Source organism: Leucopleurus acutus, assembly GCF_964270905.1.
Source record: "Leucopleurus acutus genome assembly, chromosome: 20".
Classification (NCBI taxonomy): domain Eukaryota; kingdom Metazoa; phylum Chordata; class Mammalia; order Artiodactyla; family Delphinidae; genus Leucopleurus; species Leucopleurus acutus.
Window position 1 is genome coordinate 14,754,529 of NC_139162.1, and position 13,850 is coordinate 14,768,378.

At 36.6% G+C, this 13,850-nt stretch overlaps 1 protein-coding gene across 2 annotated transcripts in view; it reads right to left on the minus strand.

Moving 5' to 3' along the window:
- AP1G1 (adaptor related protein complex 1 subunit gamma 1) overlaps positions 1-13,850 on the minus strand; it is a gene marked incomplete at its 5' end in the record, with an annotated part of 79,581 nt that overhangs the window by 23,094 nt on the left and 42,637 nt on the right. For both annotated transcript variants that reach the window (XM_082863056.1, XM_082863055.1), the window contains 8 exons: positions 392-505; positions 1,573-1,628; positions 5,292-5,390; positions 5,591-5,671; positions 6,134-6,229; positions 9,697-9,773; positions 10,952-11,048; positions 12,891-13,032. In XM_082863056.1, coding sequence (XP_082719182.1) covers positions 392-505; positions 1,573-1,628; positions 5,292-5,390; positions 5,591-5,671; positions 6,134-6,229; positions 9,697-9,773; positions 10,952-11,048; positions 12,891-13,032 — 762 coding nt within the window. The remainder of the gene's footprint in view (positions 1-391; positions 506-1,572; positions 1,629-5,291; positions 5,391-5,590; positions 5,672-6,133; positions 6,230-9,696; positions 9,774-10,951; positions 11,049-12,890; positions 13,033-13,850) is intronic.

Sequence of the window (13,850 nt, forward strand, 5' to 3'; positions counted from 1 at the left end):
CCGCCTCTAGTATTTTGAAGTACTGTGAGAAAACGTGTGCTGTCAGCAATTTGAGTTTCAGCATTGTGATAAAACACTCAGCCGATGGATCACTCCGTATTTTCATCCTCCAACACACAGAACACAGTACCTCTGTTGAGTAAACATATGCCCAGCTTATCTGTACCTGTTTTACTCATCAAAGAACCAAGGACAACTTCAGTGTGCACTTCAGTATTCCGTACTGGCCTCTTTCATTAATCTAAACTTCTCCCTGCCAATCCTTTCGAAAAAAAGGATTTACTCTGTGAAAATAATGACTAAATACATAAATGTCTACATTCTCCCTCTCAAAACTATTACAAAGTTATCAGGTGATGGGTGGGGAGCAGAATTTTCAATAATCTGTTACCGTTTTATTGAGACATCCAAATCTTTTAGACAGTCCACAATGGTACTTCTGTGCCTCTGTACTGCGTTATGATCTGTCTGCACAGTCTTCAACAAAGATGTTAAAGCTACATATCTGGATGACATAAAGTTGCAGAAGAACAGAATTAAAATTCAGGATAATTCTCTGCTTAACGACAAAGAAGATGTCCAATGACTAAGGGAAAGCAAACATTGTTAAATATTTAAAAGACAAGACAGATTAGTGAGTAAAATGGAAACACAGTAAAGCCATAAAAAATACTATAATCTAAAGCTGTGGCAACCAGAAGCCTTGGATTTAGATTTGTATTCATGGTCAATTCCATTTAAACTTCTAAAAGTGACTGACTTGATTCTTCCAAACTCTTTCAAATAGTACAACAAAATAAGTATATAGTATGCCTTTTCAGGCTGCCTGAGCCCCAAAACACAAGAGGAAATTATTTCAATTTTACCATTTCCTCTGCTTTTGTTTGATACCAGTACCAAAACTGCCCCTGCAAAAATTTGAGTTTATGATCCAAGTATTTAAAAATTCTTCTGGAAGGAGAAGATAATTCAGGGTACCATAATGATTATTTCCACATTTTTTCAATCGTTAACATGACAAGAAAGAATAGAAGGTAATACTGATAAATTCATCTACTTTAAAAAAGTAGCTGGAGTTCACAAACATGTTCCAGGTTTGCAACTGAAATGTTATATTTTTCTTCTTAATTTAGAGCAGGGGTCAGCAAACTACAGCCTATCTGCAAAAACCCAGCCCTCTGCTGTCTGGTTTGGTAAATCAATTTTTATTGCAATACAGCCATGCACATCATTTACACAGTCTATGGCTGCTTTCACACCAAGAGGCAGAGGTGAGTAGTTGCCAAATAGACCCTAAGGCCCATGGAGTCTAAAATACTGACCATCCATCTGGTCCCTTACAGAAAAAGTTTGCTGACTCCTAATGCTAAAGTATAAACAGGACTAAAAATTAACTCATGAGGCAAATACTTAAATTCTTATCAAAACGGTTTTAAGACCAGACTAAAAATAAAAATTCTGAGTTGAAGTTCTAGATATGTCACTCAATACATGTGTGATCTTGAGCAAAGTCACTCTTGAGTACACTGAGTTTATAATAGCCAGATACAAGACATTTTTCAGTTGACTTACCTAATATTCTTGTCGTTGTTCAATAAGAAACGACCCAGGATATTTATGGCTAGGACCTACAGAGAAACAGCATAGCTTAAAAATTTAGGAAAATCAAATATCTATATTGTTTAAGGGTCACTTTCTGGCCTCTGATAGGTGCAAACTATTTAAAGGTGGTAGTTTAGTTAGTACTTCTATAGATTGCTAGCCAAAAAAAAATTCTGAAGGTAAACTCCTAAAACCATATTTTACTTCTGCTGAAAGATTGTTTTAAAGTTTTTATATCGTTAGCAGAAAAATAATATTGTTACAGCCTCACTGGAGGGAAACCTGGCAGTAACTATAAATATTTAAAATGAGGAATTCCCTGGTGGTCCAGTGATGAGGACTCTGTGCTACCACTGCAGGGGGCATGGGTTTGATCCCTGGTTGGGGAACTAAGATCCTGCATGCCAAATGGTGCGGCCAAATAAATAAATAAAAGCTACAAAATGAAACTATATCCTCTGCTTCAACAATTTCACTTCTAGGAATTTAGCTGACAAATGTACTTGTACATATGCACAAAAATCTACTGCAACACTATCTATAATCACAAATGATAGGAGAGTCCATTAATAGCAAATTTGCTACATGTACTATGGCACATCCATACAACAGAATACTATGCGACCATTAAAAAGAATAAATCCTGACACATGCTGCGAAATGGATGTACCTTGAAGACATTATACTAAGTGAAATAAGCCGGACACAAACACCCCATATTATATGATTCCATTTATGTGAAATGTCCTGAACAGGCAAATCCATAGAGACAGAAGGTAGAACGGTGGTTGCCAGGGGTTGGGGACAGGGGATAAGGGAGAGTTATTGTTTAATAGGTACGTAGATTCAGTTTCGGAAGGCCAAACAGTTCTGAAGATAAATGGCTGTGCAGGTTGCAAAACATTGTGAATGTGCTTAATGCCACTGAACTACAGAATTAGAAATGGTTAAAATGATAAATTTTATGTTATGAATATTCTACCACAACCTTTTTAAAAATGAAAATGGTCTCTATACATGAATATAAACTAGTTCCAACATAATGTTTTCACCTAACATGAAATGTGTAAGGTGCAGAAAAACCCAGATGACAAAAAGAACTATACACAAATACTGTAGTGTAGTTAGTAAATTTGTTTCTTACAAAGCTATGGGTTAGCAATTGTTATACTAATAAATGGTTGAAAGAATGAATAAATTCTTGAGGGAGAGTTTTTCCTTATAGAAGAATTCCAATTATTTAATGAGGAAAAAATGAGGGAAATAGAACGGTATCATTAGAACACCACCCTAATAACTGTTGCAGACAAGATCCTCTGATGGGTACTGAAATGGTAGGTAAAAGTCTGAGGAGAACAGAATATCTGCATAGTGTCAAAGTGTTTCCTCCAAAATATTTTAATTACAAAGGGGGAAAAAAAACAATTATACAGTGGAGAGACACCACCTTAACCAAAAGATCAAGCTTAATATCACCAGTAATGAGACAAACAGATAGCAGGTACCTCCTGATATGAAGCTGAGAAGGGCACACCACTTCTGTGGTAGTCTTGCCAAAAAAGCATAACCTCAAACTAATTATAAGAATATATCGGGGGCTTCCCTGTTGGTGCAGTGGTTGAGAGTCCACCTGCTGATGCAGGGGACACGGGGTCGTGCCCCAGTCCGGGAAGATCCCACATGCCGCGGAACGGCTGGGCCCGTGAGCCATGGCGGCTGAGCCTGCGCGTCCGGAGCCTGTGCTCCGCAACGGGAGAGGCCACAGCAGTGAGAGGCCCGCGTACCGCAAAAATAAAAAAGAATGTATCGGGGTGGGGGGACTTCCCTGGTGGCACAGTGGTTAGGAATCCGCCTGCCAATACAGGGGACACGGGTTCGAGCCTTGGTCCAGGAAGATCTCACATGCTGCAGAGCAACTAAGTCCATTTGCCACAACTACTGAGCCTGCGCTCTAGAGCCCGCAAGCCACAACTACTGAGCCCGTGTGCCGCAACTACTGAAGCCCCGTGCCTGGAGATCGTGCTCCAAACAAGAGAAGCCACTGCAATGAGAAGCCTGCTTACCGCAACAAAGAGTAGCCCCTGCTCGCCGCAACTAGAGCAAGCCCGCATACAGCAACAAAGACCCAAAGCAGCCAAAAAATAAATTTAGAAAAAATTTTTAAAAAAAGAATATATCAGGGACTTCCCTGGTGGCGCAGTGGTTAAGACTCCATGCTCCCAGTGCAGGGGGCCCGGGTTCAATCCCTGATCAGAGAACTGGATCCCACACGCATGCCACAACTAAGAGTTCGCATGCCACAACCAAGGAGCCCGCATGCCACAACTAAGACCTGGCACAACCAAATAAATAAATAAATATTTAAAAAAAAAGAATATATCAGACAGAGCCAAATTGAGGGACATTCTACAAAGTAACTGATCAGTACTCTTCAAAAGTGTCAAAGTCACAAAAATGAAGGAAAGACGAAGGAAATGTCATAGATTAGAGGAGACTAAGGAGACATGACAATAGATGCAATATGGGATCAAGGATTAGTCATCAGTAGAAAAACTGGTGAAATCTGAATAAAGTCTGTAATATGGTTAATGGTACTGAACCAATATTAACTTCTTAGTTTTGATAATTATACTACAGTTATACAAGATGCTAACATTAGGGGAAGCTGAGCGAATGGTAATATTGGACTCTGAACTATTTTTGCAACTTTTGTGTAAGTCTAAAATTATTTTAAATAAAAAGTTTTTAAAAGTGGGATAGACAAGAAATACACATGTACAAGACACATTTAAATATGGATAAAATATCTCCAAAAAAAAGTACATTAGAAAATGGTGAGAGTAGCATTAACACATTTACACTACCAAATGTAAAACAGATAGCTAGTGGGAAGCAGCTGCATCAGCTTGGTGCTTTGTGACCACCTAGAGGGGTGGAGTAGGGAGGGTGGGAGGGAGACACAAGAGGGAGGGTATATATGTATACATATAGCTGATTCACATTGTTAAACAGCAGAAACTAACACCATATTGTAAAGCAATTATACTCCAATAAAGATGTTTAAAAAAAATGAAAAGAAAATGGTAACCGTATTTCCCACTAGAAAAATTGAGAGTCTACACATGAAAGCTACAGACAGACATCTTCCTCCCTGCATACCTTTTGTACTGTTTGAATTCTTTTACTTTGTGTTTATTTCTCAAATAAAAATTTAGAGAAATGAATTAACTCAAATATCATGTCTTATTTGAAGTGATTGAGCCCAACTCAAATCATGGCTTTAAAAAAAGCTCATTCAGAAATGCTTCCTTGGGACTTCCCTGGCAGTCCAGTGGTTAAGATTCCCCGCTTCCAATGCAGGGGACATGGGTTCGATCCCTAGTCGGGGAACTAAGATCTCATATGCCACATGGTGTGGCCAAGAAAGAAAAAAAAAAAGAGAAAGAAAGAAAATTTTCCTTCACTTAACATTATCTATGTGTCTAACCATACCTAAGCTCTTCCAATTTCTATTATAATCAATATTAAGCCTTCAGTGGAGAAAATGATACTTCAGATACCAAAAAAAAGCACTATCCATTCTGCATCATTCTTTACTAAAGTTAATTTCCAAATGGAATTCATTTCCAAAATCCAAGTCAATTATTTTAAATAAAATGTTTAGAGAAGAAAAGATTAAAAAGACTTACTCGCAGTCCACTCTCTGACTTAATATCCATGATAGTCAAAACCGTTTCATAAAGAATAGCATTTCCTACATTTTTACTAGTCTCCGTATTAGTGGCAACCTGAAAAGACACAGAGGGTGTTACAAAAGTGACAAAACAATGCTTCCAAAAAATATCCAGAGGTAACAGGAGACATTTTGTGACTGATGACAGCCACCAATTAGAAAACACAAATAAAAACTGTTCCATATACTCAAAATCATTCTACTCCTTGCTTTACTAAAATGAGTGTTTACTTAAATGCAAGTTTAAGTACTCACCTGTGCTAATATATCATTCATAGCTTCACTTGAGTCATCATCATTTCGTCCTAAAATTCTTAATAACCGCAAAATTCGTACCTAATGTGCAAAATATGACAAATGTCAACAAATTCCGCCTGGCACAAAGGAACTTTGCTTGATATGAAATTCAAATAACTTAAATGAAGTCTTAGATCCCAACAGAAATGGTAAAATTCAAACAGAAGAAATTTAAACATTATCTTTAGAGAAGTTATATATGGTTCTATGTCTTAATGAAGTTATTAGACAACCCACACTTTGACACTTCACAGCCAAAGGTTACCACCACCTGCAGAGCTGTATTATATTGGTAAATCAAGTTTCCATGTAGTATATGATTTGACTATTACAACTATAATTTTATCCTATTAATCTCATACAGAATTGTGTCACTATTCATTTGTTAATGTAATTAGTTTAATCAATTAACTACCAAATGTCTACCCAACACAAACATAAGAGGAAGGAAAAATCTATTCCAAAATATATCATTTATCCAAAACTTTCTTTCGACCTCACCTGCAAAAAGGGGTCACTGATCCCAGAAACATCATGTTCTGGTGAATATCCGGACATGATGAGGTTCTTTAGAATACGAACTAACTGGGGCACAAGCTGGGGGGAAGAGAGATGCATCAAAAAACAGTGAACATCAAAGAATTTCTCATGAATAGGCAGGTAATTTGACTTAGCAAAAGGATGCAAGGGTCTGAGTCCAAGCAAATTCTACTGATACAATATACTAGTATACTGTTGATGTTTGATAAATATAACTTAGGAGTATTCTGGCCAAGAACTCAAGAAGGAATATCTGAATTAAAAACAAACCAGATATTTTTACTCCAGAGTTATACATGCAAAGGTACTATAAATAACAGTAGGTTAGAAAGCCTCTGAGAACGAAGTAAAACAGGTACCTATGGGGCATATTGCATTTCTACTTCTGTAGGACTTGACACACCAAGGTTGCACAAATATATTCAGTTTTTAATACATTCAACACATGTGGATATAAAATGTTATCACATCCAAAATACTGGTGATTTTATTAAAATTATAGTCTTAAAACAAACTATCTCAAATAGAGAAAAAAATTCTCCCCTCTAGTTATATCCTTTTCCAACAAACAACAGGGAATACAAAAGCCTCCAACACTGACTAAGTGGAAAAGACACATGAAAAATTGTATCCTTCACTTTAGGAAGACATCAAGGCCATGAATAATGTCCTTTTCCTATTCTTAACTCATATGACACAATTTTAGGTAAAATTTAATTTCAGCACCTAATTATTCATTTGTTGCCTGTCTTATCTCACTGATGAAACTATACATTCCTTATGGTCAGAATGCCCTTTTTCTTTTTACTCTGTCCATTAGACTGACTGACAGCACATAGTAGAGGCAATTTTACTCCCAAGCTGAACTTAAAAATGCTTTAAATATTATCATTCATTTCAAACTGTTGATCAATCATTTAAGGTTAAAACCCTATTCCAAAATGTTTGCCACAATAAGAACATTTCCAGTCTCAAACTACAAACTCAATTTAGCTATATAAACAATTCTAATCACCTAACATTAAGAAGTGTCCAAAGCGAACTGAATCCTATCTCTTCTGGAGGCAGTCAAAACAGCCCCAACTTTGCTGCAACTCAATTATTTTTTTCTCATCGTATTTGGATTCCTCCCTACTCTCCAATTCTAAAAGGGGATCAAGACTGAAACAAAAGCCAAGCTCTGCCCAAGGTACACACTCAAAACATTTACAACACTAAGTCTGTTGCTAAATATAAGACAACATAATCTGCGGGAATTTAAATAAGTTTGGCCGTAACACTTCAATTAAGCACTTCGTAAGTCACCTAAACAAAAATCTAATTTGGACAATTCCAAGATTAAAACAAATCTAAGCTATAATGACCTGTAAATTCTAAACAGAATCCTCATTAACTCTGTCAACTGTGGACAGATTCATATTAGAGGTCAGAATAATATAACTGCATAAACTGCTTTAAAATGTAATAAAACCGGGATCATCTAATTATCAAGCTCTGCACAAAAAGTAGTTCGCCTTGCATACTTCCCAATGGTCTCCTTATCCTCAATTACTTTTTAAAATCTGGTTTCTGGGGACTTCCCTGGTGGTCCAGTGGTAAGGAACCTGCCTTCCAATGCAGGGAACACAGGTTCGATCCCTGGTCAGGGAACTAAGATCCTTCATGCCGCAGGGCAACTAAGCCTGTGCCACAACTACTGAGCTCACGTGCCTCAATGAGAGAGCCCGCATGCCACAAACTACAGAGCCCATGCAGCCTGGAGCCCGCGTGCCACAACTAGAGAGAGAAAAACCCGCACACCACAACTAGAGAGAAGCCCATGCACCACAATGAAGAGACAGCGCACCACAAAGAAAGATCCCACGTGCCACAACTAAGACCTGACGCAGCTAAAAAAAATTAATTATTTTTTTTAAAAAATCTGGTTTCTGTCTCAGAGAAGTCCTTTTTCCTTCAGCTACTAAACTCACACCACATAAGAGCACCCCGGGACAAAAAGCACAAATGTCTAAGGGTTCTGCACACAAATTCCTGGAACCCAGCTTTATTTTTCTGACAAAAATGCAAGTTACTAAAACTGATGACAAGACAAACAAAATAAAATGACAAAGGGAAAGGCTGCAGCCATGAAAATCAGTTGATGCCCACCCACTCTACCTCAAAAAACTTTTAATATTCCAAAACTTCAAGGCAAGATTGAGGGCAAGTAAGGGGGAAATTAAAGCTCTAAGTCTGAACTGAAAGTTCAGAAGTACGTACAGAGCTTTTTAAAGCATGGGGTTACCCACATGGCTCTAAAATATCTGCTTCAAGAAGAAGCAGTGTTTGGTGTCAAGGATCCAAACTGATCTGGAACTGCCATCACCAATGGGAAACTGCTCAGAGTTTCTCAAGTGAAGACAAAGGAAAGGCAGAGAAGGAGGCTTACAAATCAGGAAAGGCTGCAACTGAAATCCAAGGCTGACTTTGGAGTCAGGAGTTTAAGTGACAAGACAAAACCTGGACTAGGAAGTTAGCCAAAAATGCTAGGACAAATAACATAGTATTAAGCACAGCTTCAGCATTAGTATATTTTTAAAAGCCACATTTGTGGATGGATACACAAAAGCCACTAAGGACCTAATGCCAGCATGCACCATCTAAAAGAGGGTTAATTCTTACCTTTTCATTCTAACATACAGCAGGATTCCAAACAGACAACAGGAACAAAACATACAAAGCAAGCATTAGGGACAGATACGGGCCTCATACTATTTTATAATAATTTAATCAATACATGAACATCTAAGGGGGCAAAAAAGCCTCCCAAAAAAGAGCTGCTATTAGAGCTTCATTAGATCTAAAGTACAAAGTAAGCCCAATTTATGGAGTGATCAGCACCCTATAAAAGGAACTGAAATGCATGTAATTACCCAAAGAACAGTCTTTCTCTGAGTCCTCCTTACTAGTCCCTTCTAAACATAAGTGGAGAAAAAAGTTTCCACTTTAGAATGCTCTAAGAAAGGGAGGGAGGGACTTAAGAAAGCTAGAGACTTCCATCACTGGAGTCACCACAGCGTATAATGAATAGTGCGGGATCCTGTGTTAGGTAAAAGTAATGTCAAATTTCAGTTTGCAGTTTTCACCTTTAAAAAAAAAAATTACCTGCCTTAAACTACACACACACACACACACACACACACACACACACACACACACACACACACACTTCCTGTGTGTAATTTGACCTCAGGCTACATTTCCTAACTTCAATGTGAAAACAGCAGATAAAGCACGTGAGAGACTGGTGTGTCTGCCAACAATGAGAGAAGACTTCTATTATGAAAGGGAAAACACTGCACTATTGCCAGTTCTTATATGCCTAAATCTGGCTTCCAGCCCTACCACACAGCAGGGCTGTTTAAGTCCTTTATTCAGCTCCACAGCTTTCTTTCAAAAGAAAATTCATAGGTGAGAAAATCATGTACTTTTCAGGAAAGCCATTTTCAATCAAGAAAGGCTTAGATATACAGAATGGCACCTACCTTTCTGAAATGTGCAAGCATGTCTGGGCTTCGCTCACACATTTCTGTGAGGAGGACTACAGAAGTGTGAAGGACACCTGAAAGAAAAGAACCAATGAAAACTAATAATGAGGCTATATTATTCAACTTCATAGTACAGGGCTCTGAGTTTTGAAGGTCAATTCCAAAAGGATAGCTGCTATTTTTGTTTTTTAATCTCTCAAAGAATCTAAGCATTGAGGTGAATACAAAGAAGGTATTAATAGATACCTGCTGATTTAATACTGGTGATGTCAATCAAAACAGAATATTCTAAAGTTATATGACCAAAATAATTGGTAAAAAATGAGAAACAATACACACGTCTCTACATTTGAGAATATCCATAAAGACATGCTCCTAGTCAATATAAACTGGACATCACCTGCTCCAGACTTAATAAGCTCTTAGCTGAGTTTTGATAGATATTTCAAGAAGAAAAATCTTACTAAGATTTTAAATTTCCAGATAAAATATATGAAAAACCCAAGGTAGTTGTGAATGACAAAGTAAATTTACTTGGTCAAGAGTGAGTGAAAAGAATCACACCATACTTTTCACTAAATAATAAATAAGTACCCTAAACATTCATTTGTTCAACAAGTATATTTTGAGTCTTCTAGGCACAGGACTGCATTAATCAAATTAAATACACGTTAACATTTTTTCTCTTAGCATTTAGGACACAAGAATTTTCTTCACTCAGAACTTGTTTCACTGACTTCAAAATAAGAATAAAATGCTCGGTAAAGAACTGCCACATTTCATTTAATTTCTCTCAAGCTTTATAAAAATATATCTGGGTAACCATTACAAATTCCTGTTACAAGTAACCTAAAAGTAGTTTCACAACTCTTACACTACTATGGCAAAGCAATAAAAAAATAACTTTTTCTTCTATTATAAAATAGCCAGGAAATCAAAGGGTTTTACACATGAAAATCAAGGCTAGGATCATTTGTAATTACACTATTACTTAATATAGTATTTTTAATATAGTAAAAGAGGACCAGAAATGAAAAACAACAAGCTTACTGTAAAGGAATCAATCTCTAATTACAAAAATTAGGATATGGGAGTAGAAGAGAGATTCAACCCATTAGCCCTTCCTGGAAAAGTGTCCAAGCACAGTAGAAAGGTGAGTCTACTGCATGAGACAGAAGGCCAACACTGCCTGAAGCCTGTTCTCTTTCCCCTTCTCCCTCAGTACTTCATGAGTGCATCTAAATCACATTACCATGGTTCTTTTCATTCAATAAATTTTTTGTTGCTGGTAAGAACATCTCCATAAGTTCAGGAACCTTCCTGATGACATGAACAGCACAAAGTGCTGCCTATAAAAAACATAAAAAGGACAAAAGAGGATTTATTTCAATTAAGTCAGGACAACCAATCTTATAAACAACAAAACCTTATCAACTAGTTCACCTACATGAAAAAAGAAAGGACTTAGGTATCAGATTTATTATTTATCATTATCAGACTTATTAGTTATTAACTGGTTAGGGCTTTCCAACTTATACTTACTGCATTAACGAGAACTTCTAACTCACCTGTCTCTTCGGTCATATATTACCAAATAAGTGGACAAAAGCTTTCTCGACTAGACCATGGTTAAACACAAACTTATCAAACATGCTAAACATAATTTATGTGGAGTTTTGCAAAGTAAAAAATAAAGACTTCCATCTGTGCTAATCATTCTTCTGAGTAAAAAGACCAAAAGGTTTTATAAAAACATTATGCAATTGAAAGATGCTTTAAATCTGATGCTGCTTTTAATAATAGCTATACTTTCCCCAATTCACTCTCTACTGAAATCAAGAAAATCATTTGAAAGTTACTTAGGATCTTAGTTAAACGCCTCTCAGTTAGCTAGTCTCTACTGAAGAAACTTGTTCACAGGAAAGAAAGGCATTCAAAGACTGATTTTGGTTAAACGCCCCCACCCCTGGCAAAAGGAACCATAACTACTATTTGTTGGAATTGAATAACATAAAAGTTTAGATACATTAACAAGAAAAGATTTCAGCTAATTCTTCTCATGCTACAGTGGGGGGAAACAATTTTTTTCCTAATCTGTAGGAATTATTTTATTTAATAATTATTAATATTTATTTAATCTTTCTGAACAAGAGCAGCCCACACATTTTTTAAGAGAAAAGACTGGCTTTGGTCTATAGCCATCATTAACAGTACGTGTTCCTGGAAAACAGCTTGGCCCTTTCAACAGCTTTGTCTCACACCATTAATACAGAGGCACAATAAACGCCAACCAGACGATATTATGTGACTCACTTCTAAAGTCCTAAATTTTACCCTTTGTTTATGAAGGTTTTAGGATTCAAGCACAATAAAATAATAACAAAATGCTTATATCAACAAATAAAAGCAAATAAGTGAATAAGATCACTGTCTTCCATTACTATTCCATTTAGATGTATCAGTTTTAGGAAGTATGTTCTAAATCATTCCCTAATAATTATCTAGGTCCCCATGGAACTGCACTTCCAAGATTCAAAGGCCCTAATACAAAGACATGGGCACTAAAATAAATTTGTAAAGATCTGTTCATTATCACTTTGTTTAATACTGTTTAGAATCAGGTAACTTAGGAAGTAATTAGGTATGCCATCTAGGGTCCAATAACATTTGCTTGTTTATAAATCATTTCCTTGAAAAATGACGAATTAAGAGAATTAAAGTGTTCACAGTCACTTATTAATTGGTGAGTTAAATAGCAATAAAAAAAAAAAATCACCTCCGGGCTTCCCTGGTGGCGCAGTGGTTGAGAGTCCGCCTGCCGATGCAGGGGACACGGGTTCATGCCCCGGTCCAGGAAGATCCCACATGCCGCGGAGCGGCTAGGCCTGTGAGCCATGGCCGCTGAGCCTGTGCGTCCGGAGCCTGTGCTCCGCAACGGGAGAGGCCACAACAGTGAGAGGCCCGCGTACCACAAAAAAAAAAAAAAAAAAAAAATCACCTCCAAAATTAGTATAAAAAAAGATTTTGATTTATAAACAACTGATTCACATATAATCATTTAAAATACATTTACTGCACAGGGAAAGATAAGTTATATTACCATTTGAGCTTTCAAATATGAATAATCTGCCTTCTCATCTCCATAATACTGCCTAATCCAAATGCATACATTTGGTTTCATGGAAAGTTACCTTTTTTCTTAAGTAAGAGTTGGAGGTTTTCAGGAGTTTCTCTACCTCTCCTGCAAGATCTCTGCACATCTCTGAGGAGCCCATGCAGCCGAGGGTACAAAGTGCTAGCCCCTGTACATATTGCGTGCTATGATTAAGATCACTGCAAAAGAAAGAAGGTGGCAGAAATGAACATGCCCTGCCTGGTGCTCTCCATGAAGAAGCTTCACAATCTAACGAGGTAGCTCTGAACGATTCATGATTTCTCTAATATGGAAAATATTTATTAGGATTATTTTTGCAAAAAGTGTTTATTCTAACTTTATTACAAATTACAACACAGCAAACTGACTGACATTCTGTTCTACATGCTTGCAACCCAATGTTCCCAAATACCAAAGCAACATAAACTGGACAACATGCTATCTGTTGGATGTTAAAAGACAACTCTCTTTAGGAAACTCAGCAAACCACTGAAAGTAAAAACTAGCAATGACAGAATATGAAGCACAACTGTATATTTAAAAGATTTTAATATGCTCTATTACTAACTACAAAAAAAAGTAATACAGTAACCAAAACCTTAAAAAAAAAATCAGAAAACAATCTCTACTGCTAGAGCATTTAAGATGACTTAAACATCACAACAGAAACACTCTATACTATATACTCTATACTTAAACACTGTATACTCTAAATACTATACCATAAGGTCTCTGATCTTATGATATAGTATTAACCTTGATGTTACATTAATTTTTACACTTTTATTTATTCAAAAGAAGAAAAAATTAGTAACTAAAAAGATAGCTAATTAAACCATCATAAACTAAGCTAGATGTTTACAGTGAGGCTCAGTATCTAGTGATACAGATACAAAAAATTCTATTTCTAACAGGCACTGATTACTGTACAAAATTATTTCTAAACCAGCCTGAAGTATACTTTTAGAAAAGCTGAAATATTAAAAGCTTGAACCAG